The sequence below is a fragment of the Hyperolius riggenbachi genome, chromosome 5 (genome assembly GCF_040937935.1).
Source record: "Hyperolius riggenbachi isolate aHypRig1 chromosome 5, aHypRig1.pri, whole genome shotgun sequence".
NCBI classification, from domain to species: domain Eukaryota; kingdom Metazoa; phylum Chordata; class Amphibia; order Anura; family Hyperoliidae; genus Hyperolius; species Hyperolius riggenbachi.
In genome coordinates, this window is record NC_090650.1 from 423,421,291 (window position 1) to 423,449,106 (window position 27,816).

General features: G+C 45.8%; 1 protein-coding gene across 2 annotated transcripts in view; it reads left to right on the plus strand.

Annotated features, from left to right (window-relative positions):
* TG (thyroglobulin) overlaps positions 1-27,816 on the plus strand; it is a 329,528-nt gene that overhangs the window by 119,505 nt on the left and 182,207 nt on the right. For both annotated transcript variants that reach the window (XM_068238045.1, XM_068238046.1), the window contains 5 exons: positions 6,448-6,615; positions 14,932-15,051; positions 15,770-15,841; positions 20,127-20,264; positions 24,257-24,433. In XM_068238045.1, the coding sequence (XP_068094146.1) occupies positions 6,448-6,615; positions 14,932-15,051; positions 15,770-15,841; positions 20,127-20,264; positions 24,257-24,433 (675 nt within the window). The remainder of the gene's footprint in view (positions 1-6,447; positions 6,616-14,931; positions 15,052-15,769; positions 15,842-20,126; positions 20,265-24,256; positions 24,434-27,816) is intronic.

Sequence of the window (27,816 nt, forward strand, 5' to 3'; positions counted from 1 at the left end):
TTACTATTGAAATTAAACAAATCTAATTGGCTGTTTTTGGCCTGATCCCTTCAGAATTTAAACCCTAGGCTCCCAGTGACTGACTGTAGCAGATTTTAGGCCTCTGCCATTAAGAGTGCATGAATGGCAGCAATGTAAATATTCCCCTTGAAAATCAAAAGGTGAATTTTGATTGGCTGCTGTAGGCTCCACCCACTTTTCTGAATATTAGTCCCAGTCACCCAGTGGCCAACTGTGTCACGTTTGAGAACCCTGCCAATAACAGAATGGCTGAAATCAATCTAACAAATCTGATTGACTGTTTGTGGCTTTGGACCCTAGTCACCCAATAACTGACCGTATCAGGTTTGAGGCCTCTGCCACTAACGGTGTGAGAATGGTAGCAATGGGAATATTCCCCTTGAAAATCAATAGGTACATTTTGATTGGCTGTTGTAGGCTCCACCCACATTTCTGAATATTCATCCCAGTCACCCAGTGGCCAATTGTGTAAAGTTTGGGAACCCTGCCATGTTAAAAATGTAGTTGTTGGCACCGCCCACTTTTTCTAACCTTGACATACAGTCACCCAGTTATCAAGTTTATCGGCTTTGGGGTCCTTGGTATCAATACTTTGTATATTCCCATTGAAAAATAAACAAATCTGGCTGTTTGTGGCTCCGCCCCCTTTCCGAATTTGGACCCCAGTAACCCAGCGACCAACTGTACCAGGTTTGAGGCATCTGCTTTTCACAGTATAAGAGAATGGTAGCAGATGAAATATTCCCTTTGAAAATCAAAAGGTGAATTTTTATTGGCTGTTGTAGGCTCCTGGGTGACTGTTAATCTCAGTCACCCAGTGACCAACTGTACAAAGTTTGAAAACCCTGCCATTAACGGTGTAAAAATGGCTGCAGTTTATATTTTCCCAATACGTTTTTTGGCTCCGCCCACTTTTTGTAACCTTGACACACACAGTCACTCAATGACCAAGTTTGTGAGCTTTCAGGTTCCTGGCATAAAAAAAATGTGTGAATGGAAGCAGTTTATTCACCAAGGAAATCTGATTGGCTGTATGTGGCCCCGCCCCTTTAGTGAATTTGGACCCCAGTCACCCAATGACCGACTGTAGCAGGTTTGAAGCCTCTGCCATTAAAAGTGTAAGAATAGCAGCAGTTTAAATATTCCCCTTGAAAATCAATAGATGAATTTTGATTGGCTGTTGTAGGCTCCACCCATTTTCTTGAATCGTAATCGTATTCACCCAGTGACCAAGTGTACCAAGTTTGAGAACCCTGCGATTAACAGTCTAAGAATGGCTGCAGTTTACATTTTCCCATTTAAATGAACGGCTGAAATTTGATTGGCAGTTTTATGCTCCGCCCACTTTTCCTGGATTTGTAACCTCTGTCACCAAGTGACCAACTGTGCCATGTGTGGGGACTCTGGCTTGATTACTGGCAGAATGGCAGCCTTTTACATTTTTTCCATTGACTTGAATGGGTGAAATCTGATTTGCTGTTTGTAGCTCCGCCCACATGTGCAGGGGGGGCCGCGAGACCCCCAGAACATATCATCCCAGGTAGTAAGGGATCTGTGTACCAAGTTTCGTTCAAATCGGTCAAGCCGTTTTCGCGTGATCGCGACACACACACACACACACACACACACACACACACACACACACACACACACTCACACTCACACTCACACTCACACTCACACTCACACTCACACTCACACTCACACTCACACTCACACACACTCACACTCACACTCACACACACTCACACTCACACACTTTTATATATATATATAGATTAAGGCCCCGTTCACACTTGCGGTTTTGTAAAAACCGGAACGGATGTCCGGACCGCACCGTATCCGGACCGGACCTGATCCGTACGGTTCCTATCCGGATCCGGTCCGTTTTCCGTGCGGTGTGAACTCGGTTGCGGTCCGGATCCGGTTTCTTAAAGAGATAACAACCTGTAAATACCTGGGGTCTGGGAGGTCAGCAGAAGCTCTGGGGTCATTGTTGGAGACAGGTGGACGTGTGGAGACCATCCGTGGATACAGAGACTGCAGTTGGGACCATGGATCCAGTCATTTTTTACTCGTATTACCTGAGAATTTTCTCCTTCCTGTTGTTCACCTACTACTATGTGGGGAGAAGGCCTCACCTCCTCGTTATCAGACATATCATCAGACATGTTGCTGCCAAAGAGCTCCAGCATGAAATCCCTGCTGCTCCACTCTGTGAACGCTGGGCCCATGTGGTCCCCATCCAAAATGGCCACTAGAAAAAGCATAGGAAGTGGGGTAGAACGTCCGGTTTTTATAGCCAGTGTGTTGTGCGCTCTCCGGTTCTCATTGGTTTGTATTGGCCGGATGGTGCAGTCCGGCTCCGCTCCGGATACATCTGCCGGAGGAGCCGGACCAAAAAATAGTGCATGTTGGGTCTTATGCCGGAGTCCGGATCCGGTCCGGATCCGGTCCGGACGAAACGGACGCATGTGAACGGACGCATAGACTTTCATTGCTATGCCGTGCGTCCGTTCCGTCCGTTCCGCATGCGGTCCGGCACGGCGATTCCGGACGGCGACCGCTAATGTGAACCAGTCCTTAATGCTGGGAATACACATTATGGTTTTTTGCGAAGAATCGTTCCGATAGATGCCTTCGATAATAAAATTCCGACATGTCCCATTTTCCGCTTGATTCTGTTCCGCTCGGTTTCTCATAGAAGTGAATGGAAAAAAGATAAGAAAAACGAGTGGGAGATAAGAGAATCGAATGCAGAATATCGAATGGTTAATAGATCGCGCACAGAATCGAACGTGAAAAACGTAACGTGTATTCCCAGCATTAGCCACATGAACATTGTGAATGATTTCAAGACCCAGTAGAATTGCAGAATTGATTTGAACTCTTTAAAATGTAATCAAGTAGCCACTGTGGGCTCTGAGTGGATACGATCATATTTATTTCACCATCATTTTCGTGGAAATCACACCTTTTCTCACAAATGGTAGTTTTCTTCACAGGAGCCTAAAGGCACAGATGTCCTGGCACCTTAGACTTCACCCTCCTAGAGCCTACAAACCCCACCAAACTGCACCACAAGTGTGCTGGCTGGCCCAGCTGTCACTCCTCTCTCCCTTACTTCCCTTGTCCATCATAGGCAGCTACAGATGCCCCTTAGGATTAGGTAGCCAGAGCTATCCTCAGTATTAAGTAGCTAGATGTGCCCCCAAGTATTAGGTAGGTAGAGGAACCTCAGTATTAAATAGCTAGAGGTGCCCCTGACTGAAGGGAGATTACATCAGTGGAATACAAAGAGCAGGGTGAGTAACCTCTCATTTACACTATGCTCAGGACTCTGCATAGGGAAGGAGGGAGGCACTGGCGGAGAGGAGTGAGACACCTTTCCATCATCAGGCGCCTGTAAGCACGTGCCTACAGTGTCTTATGGTAAATCCGTTCCTGAGTATTTACAAATATATATATATGGTAGGTATGAGAAAACTAATATTTAACAAATGCATTTAAGTCTATTGACAGAAGAAAACACATTTTCAAGAAAAGTTTTTACGAAAATGTGTATCTTGCAAAAATTCTATTATATTTTCGCCAAGATTCTGAGACGAAAAATCTAATTTAGCTGCAAAAATAACTTTGCTGGAAACTGAATCTCATCTCTAGCTCTTACCAAATAAACAGTTAGAAAACCCCTAGATGCAATCACCAATTTTACGGGACTACACTATTCCACATACAACGCAGATCGGGAAAGTGATGCGCTCTAAGATAGATCTTTATGTAAAAAAGGCGCCTGGAAAAAAGGGTGTTTGGGATTGCCGCTAGTAAAATATGGGTAAAATTACCGACGTTCTACTACTTAATTCCAGTAGTAAATATTGGTAATCTTTACCGTACAAATAGTCGTTTCTCATACAGGGCTGCACATGAAAGATTTAGCGTACTTAGGATGGAGGAATATAAGGCTGTACATGGAATGGGGGTTTCTTGTGGCAGAGGAGGTCTGGGTCACCATACGGCATACATGGCAGTTTGCCGACCAGTCACTTTGGCGCAGGGTGAGCTGAATGATGGCTAACTCTGTTGCCGGTGAAATTCTCATAGGCGTTAAAGCGAAACTCTGACCAAGAATTGAACTTCATCCCAATCAGTAGCTGATACCCCCTTTTCACATGAGAAATCTATTCCTTTTCTCTAACGGATCTTCAGGGGGCTCTGTATGGCTGATTTTGTGGTGAAACCCCTCCCACAGTGTGATGTCAGGACCATGGTGCTGACATCTTACTGTGGGAGCCTTGTTGCATTGTGGGAAATAACAACTGTGTCCAACTGCCAAAAAAGCAAGCAGCATCTCCTTCCACTGACATCACCTGCCAGCAGTAAAAATGTCACCATGTGATAAATGTCAGAATGTAAATCAGGGAGAGGAAACATTTTACAATGGGCAAACCCTGTGTAAATCAGTTATACATAATTATTGTAAAAATGAAGCACTTTTTTATTACATTATTTTCACTGGACTTCCTCTTTAATTACTATTCTCCCTCTGAGTCGTAGCAACTCGTAGGGAGAAGTAGTTTGGGGTTCAGCAATTGCTGGAACTCTGAATTATGGCTGCGTTGTCCATGCATTATAGCACTGTGGCTGTAGCGGCGCCCAATTCAGACACTACGCGCCGCGTGCCAAGAAGCCCTGCCGTCCACCATGTGACAGTTGGCTTACACATTCTGATCTCCATCACCAATGTCAGTACGCCAAACAGTGTGGGTTCAGCTTATTTCCTCTCTGTGTATTTCTCAAACATAACATTTGTCTAAAGATTTTAAGGTTTCCTTCCCCATCTGTCTTTGTCTTGTTCCTGTTTTACTTCCCCAATTCTTTTTATTTTTCCATTAGATAAAGTTTTATCCCTTGCTGCTTTCTTGGCGGCAGATGTGGGGAACAGAGACGGTTTTGTCTGTATTTAGCCCCGAGTGCCCCCATTGCCTCTTCTCAAGCGGTGGAACTATTTCAACATAAATGCTGCAAAAAAGGGAAATATAGCAGACCAGGAATGTGGAAATCGCATTCATAAACCAAACCTGGGCTAAACTCTGCTGTGTTTTACAAACCTAAATAATGTTTTCTTACTAACATCTCCCCTCCTTCTTATGTGGTCTCCTCCACTTTTTTTTTGTGGGGGGCCTTTTCTGCAGACCTCTACTCTTGGGGCGACATTCCATAGCTGCTACAGACACGAACATGTTCTTTTGGCCTCTGCAACTTCACTGAAGGGAGTAGGTTTACATCTGAGGGGGCAGTCTTGGCACAGATCACAGAAGCAATCAACACTGATGGAGAGCAGTATCTTTAGTAAGGTGGGGGGATCTATTCTAATGCCTGTAGGCTTAAAGTATGAAGCCATTAGGAGCCTTGATAGAGTTATCTCGGTTCAGATAAGTGTGATGCTTTTGATCTCAGGCAGCTGCAGTTGTGCTGTAAATTCTTGGAATGCTTTGATCTCTCTCTACAAGCAGAAAATATAGAAATTGAAAGTGACGTCCTCTGTTATTGTCTCACACTGCCCCCTAGTGACAAGTGGCCATAAATACACATTGCAGCAGTACTACAATAATTAGAAGCAAGAAAATGTAACAAATAAGAAATAAAAAAATGTGTTAAAATTGTCGTGGAGCACTTGCAAGCTTCTAAATAAATTGTCTGCTAAAGGGTTAACTCCTATTTGCCTTTTATTTACCAAGTAGCAGTTTATTACGCATTAAATGTCCATTGTTGCTAGCTCCTTAGTGCTAATTCTATAGAAACTTTAGTGTAAGTGGTATTGCTAGTCAAGTGGTCCTTGTATCTCTACGGCTGATGAGCTGCTTCTCACTCCACCTTTGATTTGGGGTAGAAAACTGAGATCCCAATATAGTGCAGTATGTATAGGAAGATTGGTAAGGGTAAATGAAACGTAAGTAATATACTTACAACCCCAGGTTACCTCCAAGACAACCACTGAAAAGGCAGGTGGGGAGAACAAGGCAAGCCTGTCCCTACTCAGGATTAAGACGTCGCTCTCTGTAGATAGGGGAAGAAGAGGGTGTAACAGAGGCGCCAGTAGGATAAAAATCACTAAAAACGTTTAAAACGTTCGTGATGCGGTGATGGACCAGCCCAACCCAAAAAAAGACCAAAGTACTGTCGATTAAAGTTTTAAACAATTTATTCACATACTCCCAAGACAAGTAGCAACGCGTTTCACAGGCAAAATCCCGCTTCTTCGGGCAATAAAAAACAGGAGTAACACACAGCACGGAGTCAAATCTACGCTTGGCACCTCTGTGATTTAGGGGACTATGTTGTAGTGAAATAAGCATCACATGACTGGAACTTACATGTGTCTGTCCAGGTTAATCATTATACCTCCTCTGATTCCTTCTATAGGCACAACTATATGCGGACTGCTGAGCTCTCCAGATGTCTTGCTGTGTCACGTGAATGACTGGAGCACACGGTCGAGTTTGGGTGGAGATGGAGTCTGTGGGGAAGTCAGGTCCAACAAAGAGAAGAAAATGTTTTCGTTTTTCTTAGGAGGACAAGAGTTCACCGGAAGTAAGTTACATTGACTTAACATCTTCATTTGGGAGGAACTTTTAGACCCCTTTAAGCAGTTCACTATCATCTGCAGAGGTGTTGCTAGGATTTCAGAATTTTCAGAGCACCCTTGGGCACCAATATGGAGGGAATCTGTGTAAGGCACAGCATGCCATAAAGTGGGTGTGGTTATGATGGGTCATGGGCATAGCCAGATGCATCATGACCACCCCTCCCCCCACCCCTCAGCAATGCCCTAAAATAAGTCCCCCAACAAAAATTCTTAAAAATAATTAGGCAGAGCCCACCCAATCCACGTCATGCCTTTTCAGGTACACTGTAAGCCTCATGCATATGCTAGATTTATTGTTGGTTGATCTTTAAGGTGACATTTTGGTGCTCTTCCTCGAAAAGGAGGAGATCGGACAATGATGGGCGAGTGACTAGAGTGATGCCTTAAAGGAATACTGTAGGGGGTCGGGGAAAAATGAGTTGAACTTACCCGGGGCTTCAAATGGTCCCCCGCAGGCATCCTGACTGTGCCTGCGCAGCCACTCACTGATGCTCCGGCCCCGCCTCCGGCTCACTTCTGGAATTTCAGACTTTAAAGTGTGAAAACCACTGTGCCTGCGTTGCTGTGTCCCGACTCCCGCTGATGTCACCAGGAGCGCACGGCGCAGGCACAAGACCATACTGGGCCTGCGCAGTACGCTCCTGGTGACATCAGCGGGAGCGAGGACACGGCAATGCAGGCGCAGTGGTTTTCAGACTTTAAAGTCTGAAATTCCAGAAGTGAACGGGAGGCGGGGCCGTAGCATTGGGGAGTGGCTGCGCAGGCACAGGATGTCTGCGGGGGACCATTAGAAGCCCCGGGTAAGTTCAACTCATTTTCCCCAACCCCCCTACAGTATTCCTTTAATTTGTTCTTTAGAGGTCCATTGTGGAAGATTACCAAATTACTTTTTGGGGCAACTGTATACACGCTAGATTCATAAACAGTGGCGTACTTGAAAAGCTTGTGGCCCCGGTGTGAGTTTTACATGGGGCCCCAAGCACTCTATTGATATGGAGCCTCAAAACCTACCATTGACTGTTTCGGTGTCAGAGAGGTATAATCAGAATAAGGAAACAGTTTGCTAAGGATTTATACTATGAAATGCACATATAGAGGTGTTCATTACCAGCATAGCACCAATGAGAAGCTAACCAGATGGATGAAGGAGGGCCCCCAGTGGGCCCCTCTGGTCAGGGCCGGGCTGGGGCAGAGGCGAGAGTGGCTCCAGCCTCAGGGCTGTTAAGCTTGGAGGTGTAATCTCCACAGTCAGCATACAACACATAAGCTGACGTGAAGGAGGTACACACACCAGCACAAGGGATCAGGATATCCCCAGTTTAGTGGAGGAGAGGACTGACTCCAATAGGAGATTGTGGCGCACAGAGCCGGTGCAGATCCGAACAGCCACAAACAACACTTTCGTAATAACGTCTCAGCGCAAAGTAGCGCTGAGCGCATAAACCAGGACTGAGGAGATCAGAATAAGTAGACAGAATGAACGCTTGCTAGCTAGCGGCTACTTAGCGACAGCAAGCGTCCAAAACCAGACAGACTGGAATGAGGCAGCCAATGCGTTGCGGCGATGGCGTGCCTCACAAAGACAGGACAGGATAGTCAGAAAATAGCAGGATCGAGACAGATGAACGTAACACAGATAAATATACAATAAGTATGTTTTCCTAGCGTATTACAATTACAGCTATCAATGAAACTCTTTGTAAGGTCTGACTAACATATGTATATATCGGCAATGAACCGATATATGACATAAGCAGGAACGCTGACTAAGACTGGAGTAATACAGGGAACAGGACTCAGAAGGATTCGCTATCTCTTCGCAGAGATGAACGCAATCCACAAACAGAACCAGGAACAGGATAACTAGCTCAGCACGGGTGTTCACGGTACGCGCAAACTACCAAAACGTGCTGGAAAACTGACTAACTGAACACAGGAAATAAACAGTTCGTGTACGTATATATCAGCGACACTGATATATTAACGTAACACGAATACAAGGAAAATAACAAAATGCGCAAGTATGCGTATATATTGGCGATGAACCAATATATGACACAAGACAAGCAAGTAGCAACTTCTAGAACAAGAGCAGAACTAGGAGGACTCGCTGACCCCTTCGCAGGAGTCAGCGCAGTCCACACGGACCAGGAACGAGGTGGGGCACGAGCAGAGTAACAGATACAATCTGAGACTATGATAGCCCATGAGGCATTGCAGGAAGCAGTTCTTTATACTGAGGTCATCCAATGGGAGCAGACCTGCAGATTCCCACACAAGTGAATGGTAATTAATCACAGGCTGATAGCAGGAAAAGGCAGACAATGATATGCAGCCTGCAGGAAAGGGACCGCCCCTCCACTGCAGCAGACAATGTTTGTTTACACAAAAGCATATTAAACTGTCATAAACTTCAGAGCGACTGCAGATGGAATCAGCAACTAGTTTAAGTGCAAACCAAACTATGCAAGCAAATGCATGTAATGACATTAAAACTGCTTGGTTTGCAATACCACTGCAGTCAGCAGTAAACGCTGCAGAAGCGATCATAACAGTACCCCCTCCCTTAAACGCGGCCTCTGGACACCTATGAAAACTGACATATTTCTCCTGAACCACCCAAACCAAAAAATCAGAAGTGGGAAATCCAGCAAACTGATCTGACTGAAAATTCATGAAGGTCGGATCCGTCCGACAAAACCAAATTCCCGAATCAGTCTCACCAAAACTAGACCAATTGGAACCAGAACCTACCGAACCATGCCCGTCAGCACTACAAGCCTCAGTGTGACACCCATCAGAACCACGACTTCCAGAAAACAACCCCAAGAAACTCTCTGCGCGATACCCACCGCCTTCCAAGGACTGTCCAAAAACGCCAAAGCCTTTGCAATGCCCACCGGAACTGTCCTTACCAACACAAAACCCACTGTTGAACCAGTCCAAGGTACCAGGACAAGTTTCCTCAGAGATCTCCCAGAACACTTGGAAGCTCCAAAGAGATCCCCACAGGTCAGAACGCCCCTTAGGCTCACATGGAGAACTATCAAGAACCCCTATGGAACCCAGGGCAACTCCAGAGTCAGGGTCACAAGGACAAACATCAAGATCAGGGCTTTTAGGGACCAGAACCATCTCCGGGCATGCAGGCCAACCCGGCAACATCAGAACATGTCTCCACTAGGGAAGCACGTGAGCACGCTAACACAGACACATCTGGGCAGTCTGGCATACGAAGCACATCTGGGCACACCGGCACAAGAGAAACCTCTGGGCATGTCAAGGAACTGCGAACCTCAAAGTCAGTCAAGACAGGACCGAAACCAGAACTGGGCAAAAAAAATTCATCATGACTAGACTTCATAGTTACTGGATTCTCACTAAAAACTGCAGGATCAGACTTAGATGTCGCTGATTCCAGCAGGGTTATTAACCAATCATGTTCAGGGGCATTTACAAGACAGGGCAAATCTTCTGATGTATGCACTGAACTAGACAGGGTTCCCATAGCTTCTTCTGGACTAGACAGAGACTCATCAAATACACTGGACTGGAGCTCATAAAGGGCTGCAAAACAAGTCAATATTGCAGCAATCCCCACTGAACTAGGCAAAACTGAGTAACTCACTGGACAGGAAGGGGGCTCTGGAACTTCTGCCACACCGGCCAGAGAACCAGAATTTTCCAGGATACAGGGCTGGGTTTCAGAAACACTCATTAACCCGGACTGAAATTCTGAGATTTCTATTATTTTTTCCAGCGAGTCAGAATTATCCATGTTACAGGGCAAGACTTTTGAAACATTCAGAGGACAGGGCTGGAGTTCCTCGGCTGTTACAACACTGGAGAGGGACTCAACAACATTGGTTAAATCAGACTGTGTACAGGGCAAGGTATCTAACACACTTGCTGACAAGGACAATATTTCAATGGCTTCTGCTTCGCTGGGCAGAAATTCATCAAGTTTTATTAGAGCAGACTGTAATTCCAAAACAGCTGCTAGACAAGTGAATATTACTGCAACACCAACTGAGGTAAGCAGTGCCTCAGACTGTTCTGCTAGAGGGTTTGAAGTATCCAAAGTACTAGGTGAAGCATAAGACTCTGTGACCACAGCTTTACTGGACAGGATCACCGAACAGTCCACACTGCAGGGCAAAACCATGGAAGCACCTGCTGGACAGCATAATGATTCTGTGACCTGAGTTTCATTGGAGAGATCTACTGCACAATTCATGGTACAGGGCAAGTTCACTGGAACATTTTCTGAACACGGTAATAATTCTGCGATTTCGGACTCACATAGCAGACGCTCTGAGTTATTCATGAAACTAGAGTGAGGTGTAGAAACAGGAAGATCAAAACACAATGTTTGCGCATCTAAATCACCATTCAATTGTGAAATTGGAAAATTCAGATGCTGGGGTTCTGAGATTTCTGGACAGGATTGCTGGGACTCAGAAACTGATGTAGTGCATCTATTGGCATCTGCTGGATCAGACAGGAGTTGAACTTTATTAACACAGGTAATTTCTGCAGAAGTGTTTGCAGAGACAGGTAAGATTTTTCTGGTGTCTGTTTCACTGAACAAAGATTCATGAGTACTGGCTAGGCTGGACTCAGAAGTCAGCAGGACCTCTGGGTCCTCTGCTGAGAAATTTGTGCAGGGCAAGATTAAGGAAGTATTAGTAATTTCTGTCTTACTGGGAAGTAACACTGAGTTATCCATGGTACAGGGTGGAATTACAGGAACTTCGATTTCACACAAAAGGAGCTCTGAATCACTCGCTGAATCAGCCAAAGGTGCTGAAGCAGGCGAGTCCTCAGGAACTGAGGAAGTGGAACAATCTTCACTTGACAGTGTGTCTTCCCTGGTATCAACTGATTGAATCGCATAAAAATCGTCCAGAATCATTCTCCACACATCGATCAATGGAGCCACAAAGTCATACCCACACACACCAGTTTTTATTAGGTTATAGGCAGACTTAATGCATGCATTCAATACTAATTCACTTTTTGCACTGTAAAACTGACAAAATGAACTTGCATCTTTCTTCCATTCATAGACCAGGGCTTCCCTCTCTCCTTTCTCAAATGGAGGATCCCATGCATATTTAACAGCTGAGCATTCCGGCTGATCATAGTTTGCAAATGTGTTAGTGGCAGAAACAATTGGGTTATTTAGCAGGTGATTGGCCGATTTCTTATTCCTAAGGATCTCCAGTACCTGTAGCAAGTGTTGAACTGTAGTGTATGCAAATTTCCCTTGCTGCACGAATAAATTGATCTGTTCAATACTCTGTAATATATCTTCATAATCATATTCAGATAATTCATTTAAACAAGAACCTTTATTTTCCCTGGCTAGCAATGAAAGTTCATTAGTAGTTTCATAGGTCCATTTGACTCCCCTGAATGGTGACTGAATTTCATTATCTGCTAATGGTGGAGTCTCGTTACAGATCTGATGCGCAGTCGCTAAGGGCAACGACTCCGCTGATTGTAACGCTTTTCTTTTGGAGCGTTTACGTTTGGCTTTAGACCCTGCTGCCTTAGCAGAAGAAAAGTTATCAGAACAATTATCTGCTTGCTGATTATTTTTGTAGGCAGTAGAAGGAGCAGCTGATTGACAAGCTGCCAGGAGCTTATCAAAAGGGCTAGGCAAATCGGTTTTGCGCAGCCAGTTATGGATCACAAACGCTAGAAATTCCAGTGGTCTTTCTTTTAAATTGGTATGATCCAAGACATCGTAGGCCCACTGAAACAATCTTCCCTTAAATAAAACATAAACTAGCTGGGGGGCCCACGTTGAAACAGGAGTAGCCTGGAGCTCAGGATTGGCCAGGAACCTGGCACATTCAGAAAAAAACTCATTTTCTGTTTCAGAATTGAGCTTCTCAAATTTCTTAAAGGAACAGGAACCATAACAAACAGTGTCATTTTTGCTGGGAACCCCCCCCCACAATGGGGATTGGTAATGGGGCTATCATAATGTTAAGCTTGGAGGTGTAATCTCCACAGTCAGCATACAACACATAAGCTGACGTGAAGGAGGTACACACACCAGCACAAGGGATCAGGATATCCCCAGTTTAGTGGAGGAGAGGACTGACTCCAATAGGAGATTGTGGCGCACAGAGCCGGTGCAGATCCGAACAGCCACAAACAACACTTTCGTAATAACGTCTCAGCGCAAAGTAGCGCTGAGCGCATAAACCAGGACTGAGGAGATCAGAATAAGTAGACAGAATGAACGCTTGCTAGCTAGCGGCTACTTAGCGACAGCAAGCGTCCAAAACCAGACAGACTGGAATGAGGCAGCCAATGCGTTGCGGCGATGGCGTGCCTCACAAAGACAGGACAGAATAGTCAGAAAATAGCAGGATCGAGACAGATGAACGTAACACAGATAAATATACAATAAGTATGTTTTCCTAGCGTATTACAATTACAGCTATCAATGAAACTCTTTGTAAGGTCTGACTAACATATGTATATATCGGCAATGAACCGATATATGACATAAGCAGGAACGCTGACTAAGACTGGAGTAATACAGGGAACAGGACTCAGAAGGATTCGCTATCTCTTCGCAGAGATGAACGCAATCCACAAACAGAACCAGGAACAGGATAACTAGCTCAGCACGGGTGTTCACGGTACGCGCAAACTACCAAAACGTGCTGGAAAACTGACTAACTGAACACAGGAAATAAACAGTTCGTGTACGTATATATCAGCGACACTGATATATCAACGTAACACAAATACAAGGAAAATAACAAAATGCGCAAGTATGCGTATATATTGGCGATGAACCAATATATGACACAAGACAAGCAAGTAGCAACTTCTAGAACAAGAGCAGAACTAGGAGGACTCGCTGACCCCTTCGCAGGAGTCAGCGCAGTCCACACGGACCAGGAACGAGGTGGGGCACGAGCAGAGTAACAGATACAATCTGAGACTATGATAGCCCATGAGGCATTGCAGGAAGCAGTTCTTTATACTGAGGTCATCCAATGGGAGCAGACCTGCAGATTCCCACACAAGTGAATGGTAATTAATCACAGGCTGATAGCAGGAAAAGGCAGACAATGATATGCAGCCTGCAGGAAAGGGACCGCCCCTCCACTGCAGCAGACAATGTTTGTTTACACAAAAGCATATTAAACTGTCATAAACTTCAGAGCGACTGCAGATGGAATCAGCAACTAGTTTAAGTGCAAACCAAACTATGCAAGCAAATGCATGTAATGACATTAGAACTGCTTGGTTTGCAATACCACTGCAGTCAGCAGTAAACGCTGCAAAAGCGATCATAACAAGGGCGCAGTGTAGGAGGGGGCGCACAACTCGGCTATCATTCCCCTATTGTGTATGAAGCAGAGAGAAATAAGAAAACAAGTTAACTCCTTCCACGCCCCTCCAGTGCTCCTGTGATGATTATTCCTCACAGACAATGTCCCTGCTCGCACTGTCAGCTTGCCTGCTATCTGTGAGGCTGATAAACACAGACTGATAAACTGAACAAAGAATAGCTGGCTGAGGAGGAAGCTGCCTGGCAGGCTAACACGACTCCAGGCTCTAACACAGCTTGTCAGGCTTCATTGACACAAAGCTCTTTCAAAACTTGCACATAACCTCTGGAGACTGAATTCAATGTGTAACTCACTGAATTCTCTGTGTACTCACTGTGTATTAACTGAGGTCACTGCTCTGCTGATGTACTTCCTGTTTTGGTGGCCATCTTTTCTGTTTACAAAACAGTTTATAAAACAGTTTTTTTACCCTCTTTATTGCAGCGGAGAGCAGCAAAAATATTACAGAAGGGGCTAGGAGATGACCCCAAACAGGCAGGGATGTTTGTTTATACTTCATTTTGTGAATACAGATTCTCTTTAAGGTGTTGGGGGCCCTGGGGCACCTCTTAGTCTAATAGCAATCATTGTGTGACCGCTGGGGTGGGAGGGGTGGAGGGGCGCACTTTGGTGTCTCAGCCTTGGGTGCTGGAGGACCTTGTCCCGGCTCTGCTACTGGTCCAGGGTCCCTGGGGCGGTTGCAACCACTGCATCCCCTATTGATACTCCACTCTTCTTAGACGAGATGACACAAAATGATTGGCTTGGCCAGCTTTTCCTCAGCCTGTGTGTGAGGCTTGGTGTCACTTCATATACTGCCTGTGCAAATGTTGTCTCTTGTTGAACGGTGTGTTTAGGATTGGCATTGGAGTGACAATTATGTATGGTGTGTTGCAGGCTACACGTTGCTGTCGCAGAGTGTGGGGATGGTGGAGTACAGCACGGTGCTCACCGATGACATCAAGGAGGAAATTCAGGCACTTTTCACCAGTTTCCAGAGAGTCTACTTACGTACAGGTAAATCTCTGCACCCTTCTCCGCTCCTCAATGGATGTGCCCGGAGGACGGTTTTACTTTACATATGGCTGAAATGCCAGTAAACTATTATCATGAATTGTTTTTACTTTGAATCTCAATTTTATTGTATTACCTATCTGGCTGGGTTTGTAATGCCGACATCCTGTGTGATGTCAGATGCTGCTTGCTTAGATCAAACTGCAGTCCGTGTTCTGTTCAAACTCCACCCCGGGCTCCCCCTGTCCAATCATCACCCATATGAAGTAGTCTGGAAGGAGCTGAGAGGAGGCACCAGCCAAGCTTTCCCTATGAACACAGAACTGGCTCTGCCCACCGGAGGGAGCAGAGGGAGGTGGTAGACTCGGTCAGGTGACGGCTCTGTGCAATGGAAAGAGATGGGCGGGGTCATAGGATGGCTCTGCGCAGAAGGAGGATGTGGGTGGGGTCACTGAAGTGTGTACATAAGGTGCTCAAATTTCCAGGAAAGCCGATAGTAGAATATCGGTAAACTTACTGACAGGGGGCCACATTTGTCACGGGTTAGTCTGTGAGGGTCACCAGGGGCCCATCGAGGAAAGGGATGTGAACATTGAGCCGATCCCCATCAAAGTTTTGTTGGGGGGAGCAGGGGGTCATGATTTGTAGTTGCACCCCTGGAGGCTTCCATGTTTTTCTCAGTAAGTGCCGGAAAAATTGTATTCCACATTTTATGTTGCAGATGTTGACAAGGGTTTCAGCAGTGCGTCTCGGTGCCCACCGACAGCCCCTCGGAACGCCACTTCTGTTTCAGGTATTTATGTTTCTTTTATATAATTACTTCATGTGTTGTTTTTATATGTTGTTATTTGTCAAAACTAGGTCTAGATAAGCTGTGATCTCTGGGGTGAGTGAAAAGCTCCGCTCTGGGTAGTTGAAAATATTGCTACATTTTTATCATTGCACGTTTATTTAGTGCCAGTCCGGCCATGCCAGAAGACTGTCTGCGGTGCTTTGTACACCAGACAAGTCTCGTCACTCACAGTCTAATATGTCTACCACCGTTTCTGGGCATAAACAGGGCAATCAATCAGTGAGGGCGCCACGGGGATATAGGTTGTCAGACTGTTGGCAGGGGCACCAAATTGTGAGTGAGCTTTGCCGTGCTAGACGACGACAGTGGAACTTCCTCCCCCAGCCCACTACTGCCCTCTGCTATCTTGCTTGCCATGTGGTCCCCCATCTCAGCAATGTGGTGATTTGCTGGAAAGCATTTTGGATGCAGGGCTGTTTCTGTCCATTTGGTACCCTAGGCAAGGTACCTTTTTGTCTCCCTACCCCAATCTAGTGAACAGGAAAATCATACAACTGGAATTGTATACAATGCCAAGCAGCGGTAGCTAAAGCAAATAAAATTCTGGGAAGCATAAAACGGGAAATAATATCTTGAGAAGCTAGTATACTACTCCCACTGTATAAATCACTTGTGTGGCCACATCTGGAGGATGGGATACAGTTTTGGGCACCACACTATAGAAAGGACATTGACCTTCTAGAACGGGTACAAAGACAGGCAACTAAATTAATCAGAGGGAGGGAAAATCTCACTTACCAAGAAAGGTTGGTCAAACTGAGCTTAAGGTGACTTGATTATCATGTATAACTACATCACGTCAAAGGGCAATACAAAAGCTTGGCAGATTCGTGTTTTGGCCCTAGGGTTGTACAATGGACAAGAGGACATGATCTGCGTGTGGAGGAAAAAGTTCTCCTCCATACGCAGTTAAAATCTGGAATATCTTACCTCGTAGTTCGGTCAACCGCTATACCTGCATTTAAAGAGGGTTTGGATGCTTTCCTTGCATTGAAGGACATCCACAGCTATAATTACTAGATAATTCTGCAGAGAGTTGATCCACGGATTTATCTGACTGCCATCTGGAGTCTGAAAGGAATTTTTTCCTTTTAAGGCTAATTAGCCCAGGCCTTGTAAGGTTTTTTCACTTCCCCTGGATCAACCGGGATATGTGCAGGTTCAGGATGGTGTTGTATTTTTGTTTTGTTTTCTCCTTCTGCTTGAACTTGATGGATGGGTGTCTTTTTTTTTCAACCAAACTAACTATGTAACTATATAATTTATATCAATTAGTTTTTTGTGTGTGTCAATAATACATTCATAGTTCAAATAGAAATAATGTTGTTTCTCAAAATACATTTGTAGAGGATACACAAATGATTACCAGGCCATATATGTCTTTCTGCCCCAAACTCACTGAACCCACATAACAAACCCTTCCAATAAGGAATGCGTAGGTAGGGTGAACAATGGGGGGAACAAAAACACAAAACAAAAAACACACAGAGACACCGGGAGCCCCTGTCAAAATCCTGAGCGGTTTTTGCCTTTTTCATGATTGCTAACTCAGTAAAGGACCAGCCCTTAAAGAGACTCTGAAGCGAGAATAAATCTCGCTTCAGAGCTCATAGTTAGCAGGGGCATGTGTGCCCCTGCTAAAACGCCGACATCCCGCGGCTAAACGGGGGTCCCTTCACCCCCAAACCCCCCACTGCAAAATCAACGACCAACTTGGTCGTAAATTTTGCTCTTCCTGGAGGCAGGGCTAACGGCTGCAGCCCTGCCTCTCAGCGCGTCCATCAGACGCGCATCGCCGGCTCTCCACCGCCCCTCTCAGTGAAGGAAGACTGAGAGGGGCGGGGGAGAGGCGGAGGTACGCGTCTGATAGACGCGCGGGAGGCAGGGCTGCGGCGGTTAGCCCTGCCCCAATGCAGAAGCGCTCCCCCGCTGCACGGAGGGGATTTGGGGGATCAGGGACCCCCGTTAAGCCGTGGGATAACGGCGTTTTATGAGGTCTGAAGCGAGATTTATTCTCGCTTCAGACTCTCTTTAAAGCGTTGCTATCATATAAATCCGGCATAGTGGGGTCTGTACCCTCTATAACAGTAATTATAGATTGACAGTATACCTTGAAATAAATCGGAGCACTCAGTATATGATTTTATATAAAAAATTGTATTTGCTTATCATACAGCATTTATACAAAATATGAACAGTTCGAAGTAGCGTTTCCTTCTAACAGTATTCCATCTCATCATGGCTTTATATCCAAGCAATCATCAATCTTCTAAGCAAATTCAAAAAAGAATATAACAGTTGTGTTATGTAGAATAAGATCAAAAGTAGTCTCATCTGTATCAATAGCTGTGTATCTAGTAGCTGAGTAAAACTTGTAGTAATCTTCTTAAAGAAATAGCATAAAAAATAGTTTCTAAAAAAACTTCTTGCTAACATCTTAACAGAACGTAATGCTGAAAAATTAATAAAGTAAATCACCAGAATATTAAGCATATTACCCCTTCTCTGTCATCTCTTCAGCATCTAGAACCACGTGTGGGAAGGTAGCTGCTGCCTCGTGTGTCTTCACAGGAGATTCGTAGGCTAGTGCCAACTAGGAGCTTTCAGCTCCTACTTTTATAGTGATTGGATGCAATATGACTGCCTAATCTGGAATTTCCCTAAATCCCAGGTTCTGATTGGCTGAAACTTCTGTGCATCAAACGCTATCATGTTTTTTGAATACTGTAATTAGTTGACATTTAAAATAACCTTAATATTTTTGTTTATAAATTCCTTAATAACCTTGTCTTGTGAGAATTAACGTCATTTGGAATGTTTATACATTTTGACATTTGATATCGGGTCATTTCTGACAAAGTGAATTAAAAATGGACGTCACCAGCCATCTTGTCTGCTGGTTGACTTATTTGCCCCAGACATTTGGACTTTCAAACATTAAACAATGTCATTCATGATGCATTTCTGATAATGTGTCCTTCTGCTAATTAGTTTGGAATGTCTGTCCTTTCCCAGACATAAGATTGGTCAGGTTGACACTGTAACACAGACCTGTAAGAGTATTCAGCAATGTAAGGCTTATTGAAACATACAGGGCCACTAATATACTTATTTAAATATAAAGCTTATTATATAATTCTTCTTAAAGATGAATTGATGACACATTTAAAATAATTAGTAACGTACTTTTAATGTGAACTTGGCAACGCGTTTTGTCGGTCTCAACCCACTTGCTCAGGCCGAATACAATGCCAGAAGAAAATCAAGCCAGCGTTTGAGGCACCTAAAACACTGGCTTGATTTTCTTCTGGCGCTGTATTCGGCCTGAGGAAGTGGGCTGAGATCCATGAAACGCATTGCCAAGTGCACATGAAAAGTACTTTCTAATAAGGGTTTTTTATGGGTGTGTAGCCACTTTATAAACATTAAAGCATGGGTGTTTACAGGTTAGAAAATTCTCCTGGAAATCAAATTAGAGTTGCAACAATGAACACAGTAGATCCCATTTGGGTGTTAAAAAGGAGCTGTCAGCCATACTATTTCAGAAAAATGTTACTTACATAACATATGTATTGCACTGTCCACGTTTTGATTTTAGTGATTTTTCTACAGTAAAAAAAAGAGAAAATCCTTCTTAGCATTTCCCATTTTAACTGTTGCTATTTTGAAGCCAATCCTGATGTAGTTTCCTCCCTTACTCTCCTCTGCCTGATTGTGTATGCATTGCCCGCCCTTCACTATAGAAAGTGCTTTGTCTCAGCATGAGAAATATTGGCCAATCAGAGAGGAACAGAAGTGTTGGAGGGGAAAACAGGAGGGAAAGTGGCTTCAGCCAATCAGGCTGCATTAGTCAAGTCTGAGGGGAAGTGGAGAAGCAAAAAAGGACAACCCAGCATGCCCTGCAACTTCCTTTTTATGTACCAAATTTTGTGTGTACCAAATAAGAGTCAGGTAAACCGAGGAATGATCATTTATCAACAAGAAAAGTAATAGTGATTTTACCCTTTGGATTGCCTGGTTAGCATCCTTATCACTTGTTTATCAGATACAAATAAAGAATTGATTTTTGATCTTATGCCTGACAGTTTCACGTTACAATGAACATCCGTCCCTTTCTTAAAGGAACTATCAGTTGGCTATAAGACTACCTCTGTGGTACACCCTCCTGCAGTCATCACCTCAGCCATCTGCCTGGTGCCTCACAGCCTGTGTCTTGTCTCTGCAGGGTCAGTGCGGGATCGCTTCTTTGCTGTGGACGGTAATAAGGTTGTGGTGAGAGAGGACGTTGCCATAGCGAGCGCTGAGTACTGGATTTCCCGAGATCGGTACTCGGCTGACCTGGCTCTATCCTGGTGTCTGTCCCGTGAGTAGCTCTCGCAGCGCTTGGCTTTCTATATAGATTTATACACCTTGTGTAAGGAAATGATGTCTCTACACAAATAACCAAAGATGATATGCCAATAATTCGGGCGTGCAAGAAAATTTTATACACATTATATGCAGCTTGGGATCAAAATCAGCAAGAAGTGCATTTGATTAGTTAGATTCCAAGCATACAATTTGCATTAAAGCAGCTTCCTTACTCTGGCCGTTATCACAAGATCCCTGCCCTGCCCTTGCCACAAGATCTTCCAATGTTCACCTGTCACACTCCTTTCAGGCCTACGTCTAGGCCTCCGTGCCGGTGCTCGCCTCCTGCAGGTACACCACTCCTGCCTCAATGCAGTACAATCGGACAAACGGAGACAGCACACAAATGGCTTCAGTCAAATAACTGTATTGAATAGCATGCAGAGGCACACATACGACATGTTTCGGGCGGAGCCCTTCCTTGCCACAAGATCCCTTCCCTGACCTGGCCACAAGATCCCTTCCCTGACCTGGCCACAAGATCCCTTCCCTGACCTGGCCACAAGATCCCTTCCCTCACCTGGCTACAAGATCCCTTCCCTGGCCTGGCCACAAGATCCCTGCCCTGGTCTGGCCACAAGATCCCTGCCCTGGCCACAAGATCCCTGCCCTGGCGACAAGATCCCTGCCCTGCCCACAAGATCCCTGCCCTGCCCACAAGATCCCTGCCATGGCCTGGCCACAAAATCCCAGGCCTGGCCACAAGATCCCTGCCCTGGCCTGGCCACAAGATCCCTGCCCTGGCCACAAGATCTCTGCCCTGGCCTGGCCACAAGATCCCTGCCCTGGCCACAAGATCCCTGCCCTGCCCTGGCCACAAGATCCCTGCCCTGCCCTGGCCACAAGATCCATGCCCTGGCCACAAAATCCCTGCCCTGGCCTGGCCACAAGATCCCTGTCCTATATCACAGGATCCCTGCCCTGGCCTATATCACAAGATCCCTGCCCTGGCCTATATCCCAAGATCCCTGCCCTGGCCTATATACCAAGATCCCTGCCCTGGCCTATATCACAAGATCCTTGTCCTGGCCTATATCACAAGATCTCTGCCCTACCCTATATCACAGGATCCCTGCCCTGGCCTATATCACAGGATCCCTGCCCTGGCCTATATCACAAGATCCCTGCCCTGGCCTAAATCACAAGTTCCCTGCCCTGGCCTATATCACAGGATCCCTGCCCTGGCCTATATCACAAGATCCCTGTCCTGGCCTATATCACAAGATCCCTGCCCTGGCCTATATCACAAGATCCCTGCCCTAGCCTATATCCCAGGATCCCTGCCCTGGCCTATATCACAAGATCCCTAGCCTATATCCCAATTCCTTGCCCTAGCCTATATCCCAGGATCCCTGTCCTGGCCTATATCACAAGATCCCTGCCCTAGCCTATATCCCAGGATCCCTGTCCTGGCCTATATCACAAGATCCCTGCCCTAGCCTATATCCCAGGATCCCTGGCCTATATCACAAGATCCCTGCCGTAGCCTGTATCCCAGGATGCCTGGCCTATATCACAAGATCCCTAGCCTATATTCCAAGATCCCTGCGCTGGCCTATATCACAAGATCCCTGCCCTGGCCTATATCACAGGATCTCTGCCCTGGCCTATATCCCAAGATCCCTGCGCTGGCCTATATCACAAGATCCCTGCCCTGGCCTATATCACAGGATCTCTGCCCTGGCCTATATCCCAAGATCCCTGCCCTGGCCTATATTACAGGATCCGTGCCCTGGCCTATATCGCAGGATCCCTGCCCTGGCCTATATCGCAGGATCCCTGCCCTGGCCTATATCGCAGAATCCCTGCCCTGGCCTATATACCAAGATCCCTGCCCTGGCCTATATCACAAGATCCCTAGCCTATCTCCCAAGATCCCTGCCCTGGCCTATATCACAGGATCTCTGTCCTGGCCTATATCACAAGATCCCTGGCCTATATCACAGGGTAGCTGTCAGGATAAGTGGTCGCACTTTGTTTTCTTGCAGGGTTTGGTATGTACAGACACAAAGCACTGATCTGAGTGTACTTCTTCCAAGTTCCCGCAGTGTGTGCGTGCCGATCCCAGCCTGGAGACAAAGTGTCACTTCAGCATCTGGACAGCGATGTTGTGATATGGACCAGAAGCAGGATGTCATTCTTTGTTCCCAACATCAGAGAGTTTAGGGGACACGCCGTCCAGTTTAGCTGGATCAGTTATGTTCCTATGTATTCTAAGATATAAACCAAACATTTTTTGTTGTGCTACATAATACAGTGTAGAAGTTGCACAACTGGACAGCGACATATTTTTCTTGACTACATACCCTACTGATAATACAGTGTATGAGACCTGTAATTAATGTACACCTGAGGGGGAAATGGAGGCCTCCATATTTATTTCCTTTAAACAATGCACATTGCCTGGCTATCCTGCTGATCTTCTGCCATAGCCCCTGAACAAGCATGCAGATCAGGTGTTTCTGACTGAAGTCTGATTGGATTAGCTGCATGCTTGTTTCAGGTGTGTGATTCAGATTAGCCCATAAAGAGAAGATTTGCATATTCATGAGCGATGCATCATGGGAAACCAGATTACAAGCCAGAGCACACGGGTCGAGGAGTAGGGCCCTGCCAAATAGACTTAATATCTAACGGGTAAGGACAGTGGGACACATGGTGGGGTGTAAATCTAAGGCAAGGGGATTGTGCTATGAAACTGGTGAGTAAGCGATGGTGAACAGATGGGTCTTTTAGGCCTGCTTGAATGAATTGGAGGTGAGGAAGACTGATGGGGAGAGAGAGGGAGTACCATAGAGGGGCTGCTCTGGAGAAGTCCTGGGGCCTTGCGAGTGAGCAAGTAGTGAGGGGTGGACATCCGTAGAGTGTTGGAGGAGCAGAGAGAGAGGGCTGGGGAGTTTCTCTGGACAAGGTCATAGGAGTAGGAAGAGGAGCTATGGTGGATGGATTTGTATGCCAGGCAGAGCAGTTTAACCTCCCTGCCGGATATCCCGAGCTCAGCTCGGGGTAACCTGCCGGGGAGGATTCCTCAGGCCCTGCTGGGCCGATTTGCATAATTTTTTTTTTGTTACACGCAGCTAGCACTTTGCTAGCTGCGTGTAACTTACGATCGCTGCCGCTCCGCGCCGATTCGCCGCAACCCGCCGCATCAGAGGGTGCCCCCCCCGAGACCCGTGCGCTTCCTGGCCAATCAGTGCCAGGCAGCGTCGAGGGGTGGTTCGGGACTCCCTCTGACGTCACGACGTCGATGACGTCATCGCGCCCGTCGCCATGGCGACGGGGGAAGCCCTCCTGGAAATCCCGTTCAGAACGGGATTTCCGGATGGGTATATGCGCCGGCGGCGATCGGCGCATTCGGGGGGACGCCGCAGGGAGGGGGGGAAGCATGTAGCTAGCGCTAGGCTAGCTACATGCTAAAAAAAAAAAAAAAATGCCAAAAAACACCCTCCCTGCCGTGCGCAGCAATTTTTTATAACGGCAGGGTGGTTAAATGTAATTCTGAGGGGGACATGGAGCCAGTGAAGGGATTTCTGAAGAGGGGCAGCTGAAGAGGAGTGGCAGGAGAAGTAAATGAACCTGGCAGCTGTGTTCATAACAGGTTGCAGAGGGTGGAGTCTGGTCTCAGGAAGTCCAGAAAAAGGACGTTGCAGTAGTCCTGACGGGAGATGACCAGAGCATGGGCCAGGAGTTTGGCGGTGTCAGGGGTTTGATGGGGAAAGTCTTATTCAGGCAAAAATACAAATTTCAATGTGAAAATTTCAGCTCATCTCTACTGGTACATCCATATGGCATTGTTTTTTTCATCTCTTATGTAATAATTGTTACAATTAAACCTAAAAAATAAAAGCTACAGCAATGACACTGGATATTCTCGTCTTGGGTGACAAATGACTTTCCATGCAGTGGTAATGGAACGATCGCTGTGTCTGCCTCCCTCCTCTGCAGGTTGTTTGGAGGAAGAATCTTGGTGTCGTCTGGCGGATTTGCGAGACTCAGCAAAGGAATTCTTCTCGTGTATCCTTTACCCGGACACATGGAATTGTAATAACTACACCGAGCCGCTCCCGTCTAACTGCGACATTCTGCTAAGCACCAAGCCTCAGACTTTGTACCGCCGGAAAGGTTAGTATGAGTCGCAGCTTAGCACCTTATGGGGGAGGGGATATAAAATGGGGAAAGTTATTGACGTGGACAGATAGCTTGTTGACAATGGTTTGTAACGAGAGGGAGTAGTTCTCACGAGATCCCGGTGGGTGTCAAGAAATAATTTAATTGGGCGCCGGGGAGTGGCCATTATACTTCTTCCTGGACACAAGAAACTGGCTTAAAGGGTTACTTTAGGCAAAAATAAAAGTAAGTGTAACCCTTTAGGGACCGGCCGCCTAACCCCCCCTTAAGGACCAGGCAAATTTGCATGCGGGGGAGGGGGGGGGGGGGGAATGTCTGGCAGCCGGATTCCTGCAGGGGCTTGCTGGGCATCGTGTCCCGTGTGCGGCCAGGTATCCCCCCTGTATGCAGCAGCCTAGCAGCCTTTACTCACCTCCCAGGCTCCAGTGATGAGCCGCTGTGGACCCCTCTGCTCTCGCCAGCTTCCCCGCTCGTACTGCTGCTCACTCAGTTCCGGGTCGCGGCTTGATGACATCATCAAGCCGGGACCCGGCACTGACGTCAGAGTGGAGGGGACCGCCGATCATCCTGGGAATGGCAGGGAGGTGAGTGGATCCTTTTCTTCTCCTCTACCACCACAGCTGTCACAGTGATCACTACGACCCGCGGGCGATCATAGTGATCACGTGATCAGAAGCTATACGTGATGGCTTCTGATCACTGAGGGGAGATGTCAGCTGTCATATGGCAGCTTAATCTCCCCTCTCCGGTGCGCACGATCGCGTCAGGAGCGGAAACGGCGGGCGGTGTAGATCCTACACCACATCAGGCCACAAGTGTGGCGCAGGACCCAAAAGGTTAACTTACCTGGGGCTTCTTGCAGCCCCCTGCTGTCATCCTGTGCCCACCATGTTCGTCCTCGTCACACTGGCCAGCAGCAGCGACCCCGACTAAGCTGGGCAGTCGGCGGCTACTGCGCATGTGTGGCCTGAACAGCACGCACCCTGTAGCCATTTTCATGTACTGCACATGCCGGATAGCCCCCTACAGCTACAATGCTTTAGTTTGCAGCCTGCGCATGGGTAGTTCAGGTGCTGCTGGGTGCCGCTGGAACCCCAAGTTATGTGTCCCTCCGACGAGCTGCTACGACTTGGAGGGGGAATAGTACTATTTAACAACACTGGGAATTTCAGCGGAAGCAGGGCGAGCCGTCATATGGCTGCTCACACTGCGCCCAACTCACCGGAAGCGTTACAAATATATATGGCAATTTTTTCGTGCATACCAATGCAGTTATCAGGATGTATCTCATTAACTTAGAGGAACTGCAGTGAAAATAATGTAATAAAAAAAGTGCTTCATTTTTACAATAATTATGTATAAATGATTTAGTCAGTGTGTGCCCATTGTAAAATCTTTTAAATCCCTAATTTACAGTCTGACATTTATTACATGGTGACATTTTTACTGTTGGCAGGTGATGTAACTGCTGCATGCTTTTTTGGCAGTTGGAAACAGCTGTAAACAGCTATTTCCCACAATGCAGCAAGGTTCACAGACAGGAAACTGCCAGGAATACGTACTCAAGAGTTTCTTGTGGGAGGGGTTTCACCACAATATCAGTCATACAGCGCCCCCTGATGGTCTGTTTGTGAAAAGGAATAGATTTCTCATGTAAAAGGGGGTATCAGCTACTGATTGGGATAAAGTTCAATTCTTAGTTGGAGTTTCTCTTTAAAAATCGGATGCTATTTTTTGTACAAAAGTGCTTTTTTTTTTTTTGCATTTCCATTGACTTACATTAAACGTGATTCACACATAACACATGGAGAAAAGCAATGCTGCAGAACTATGTAACAAATGCAGGCCTCTTGCACCCTGCAAGTGATTCCGATTCAGATTCCGCTTTTTAATCAGTTTTTACATCCGATTCAGATTCCGATTTGAAGTTTGCTCCCTGCACACTGCAAATCGGAATCTGAATCGGATGTAAAAACTGATTAAAAAGCGGAATCTGAATCGGAATCACTTGCAGGGTGCAAGAGGCCTCAGAGAGATCACAAACAAAACGCATGAAAAATAAAAAATATTGGTCAAATGCAATGCCATTGAAATACATTAGATGTGCAAGGCACGTGAAATTGCAATAGTGCACGATGCACGCAACAGTGGATAAACTTTAGAAGTAAGGGGAGAGTGTAAGCTGTGTGTGTGTGTGTGTGTATATATATATATATATATATATATATATATATATATATATATATATATATATATATATATATATATATATATGCTGGGTACACACGTTATGTTTTTTCGGACGATTCTGCCGTTCGATCGATTTTTGATTTGTTTTTCCGTTTGATTTCCCACTCGATTACCTTATCTTTTCTTATCAATTTCCATTCACTTCTATGAGAAATAGAGCGGAAAAACAATTGAGAGTAATATCGGACATGAGGGAAATTATCAATTGAACGTATCTATCGAACGAAAAAACGTAACATGTACCTAGCATTACTGCATAGTTAAGGAGGAAATAATTACGAGTAGGTAAAGAGGAACCAAGGATTGAATTTCATTCCAATCAGTAGCTGATACCCCCTTTCCCATGAGAAATATTTTCCTTTTCACAAATGGATCATCAGAGGGGTCTGTATGACTGATATTGTGGTGAACCCCCTCCCACAGTGTGATGTCATAGCCACGGTCCTGACAGTTTCCTTTCTGTGAACCTCGATGCATTGTGGGAAATAACAGTTGTTTCCAACTGCAACCAGCATCTCCCTCTGTGCATATGTATATCTGTAAAAACCAACCTTTTATCCTATTGCATTGTTAGTGGGTGTAGACAGTTTTTGATAATGGCAGTTAATGCATTTTTTTCCCTTGTCTGCCAGCAGTAATGACCTGTAGGCTCACTGTGGGTCAAACAAAATGAACGAACGAATTACATGGCGAATATCAATCATTTCTTGATATCTCTTCTATTTTTTGACTTCTCACTTTGCAATGTATTAATTTTTTACCCCCCCATGCAATGAGAAGGGGGCTCCACATGTAAGGGGAGCTACAAGAAAGCTGGCACAGACGAAGAAAAAGCATAAGTCCATCTTTGGTCATTAGCAGTGGAGCATGCTGGGAAATCGTGCCCGACAACTGCTGTTGTTATTTCCCAGCACAAGTACCAGCAGCTGCCACGTGCTCAGTCTATCCTCTCCCAAGGGCAGAACACACTGCTTAACAGATATCCAGGCACAAATGAACAAGGTACCACGATCAGCACAGTTTTAGGCAAACTGCATATGCCGACAAAAGTGAAGTAATGTAAAGGGGAATAAGGCCTACTGTAATCGTTGCCATGGTGATCAGGGCCGGTGTGTTTTACTCTCTGC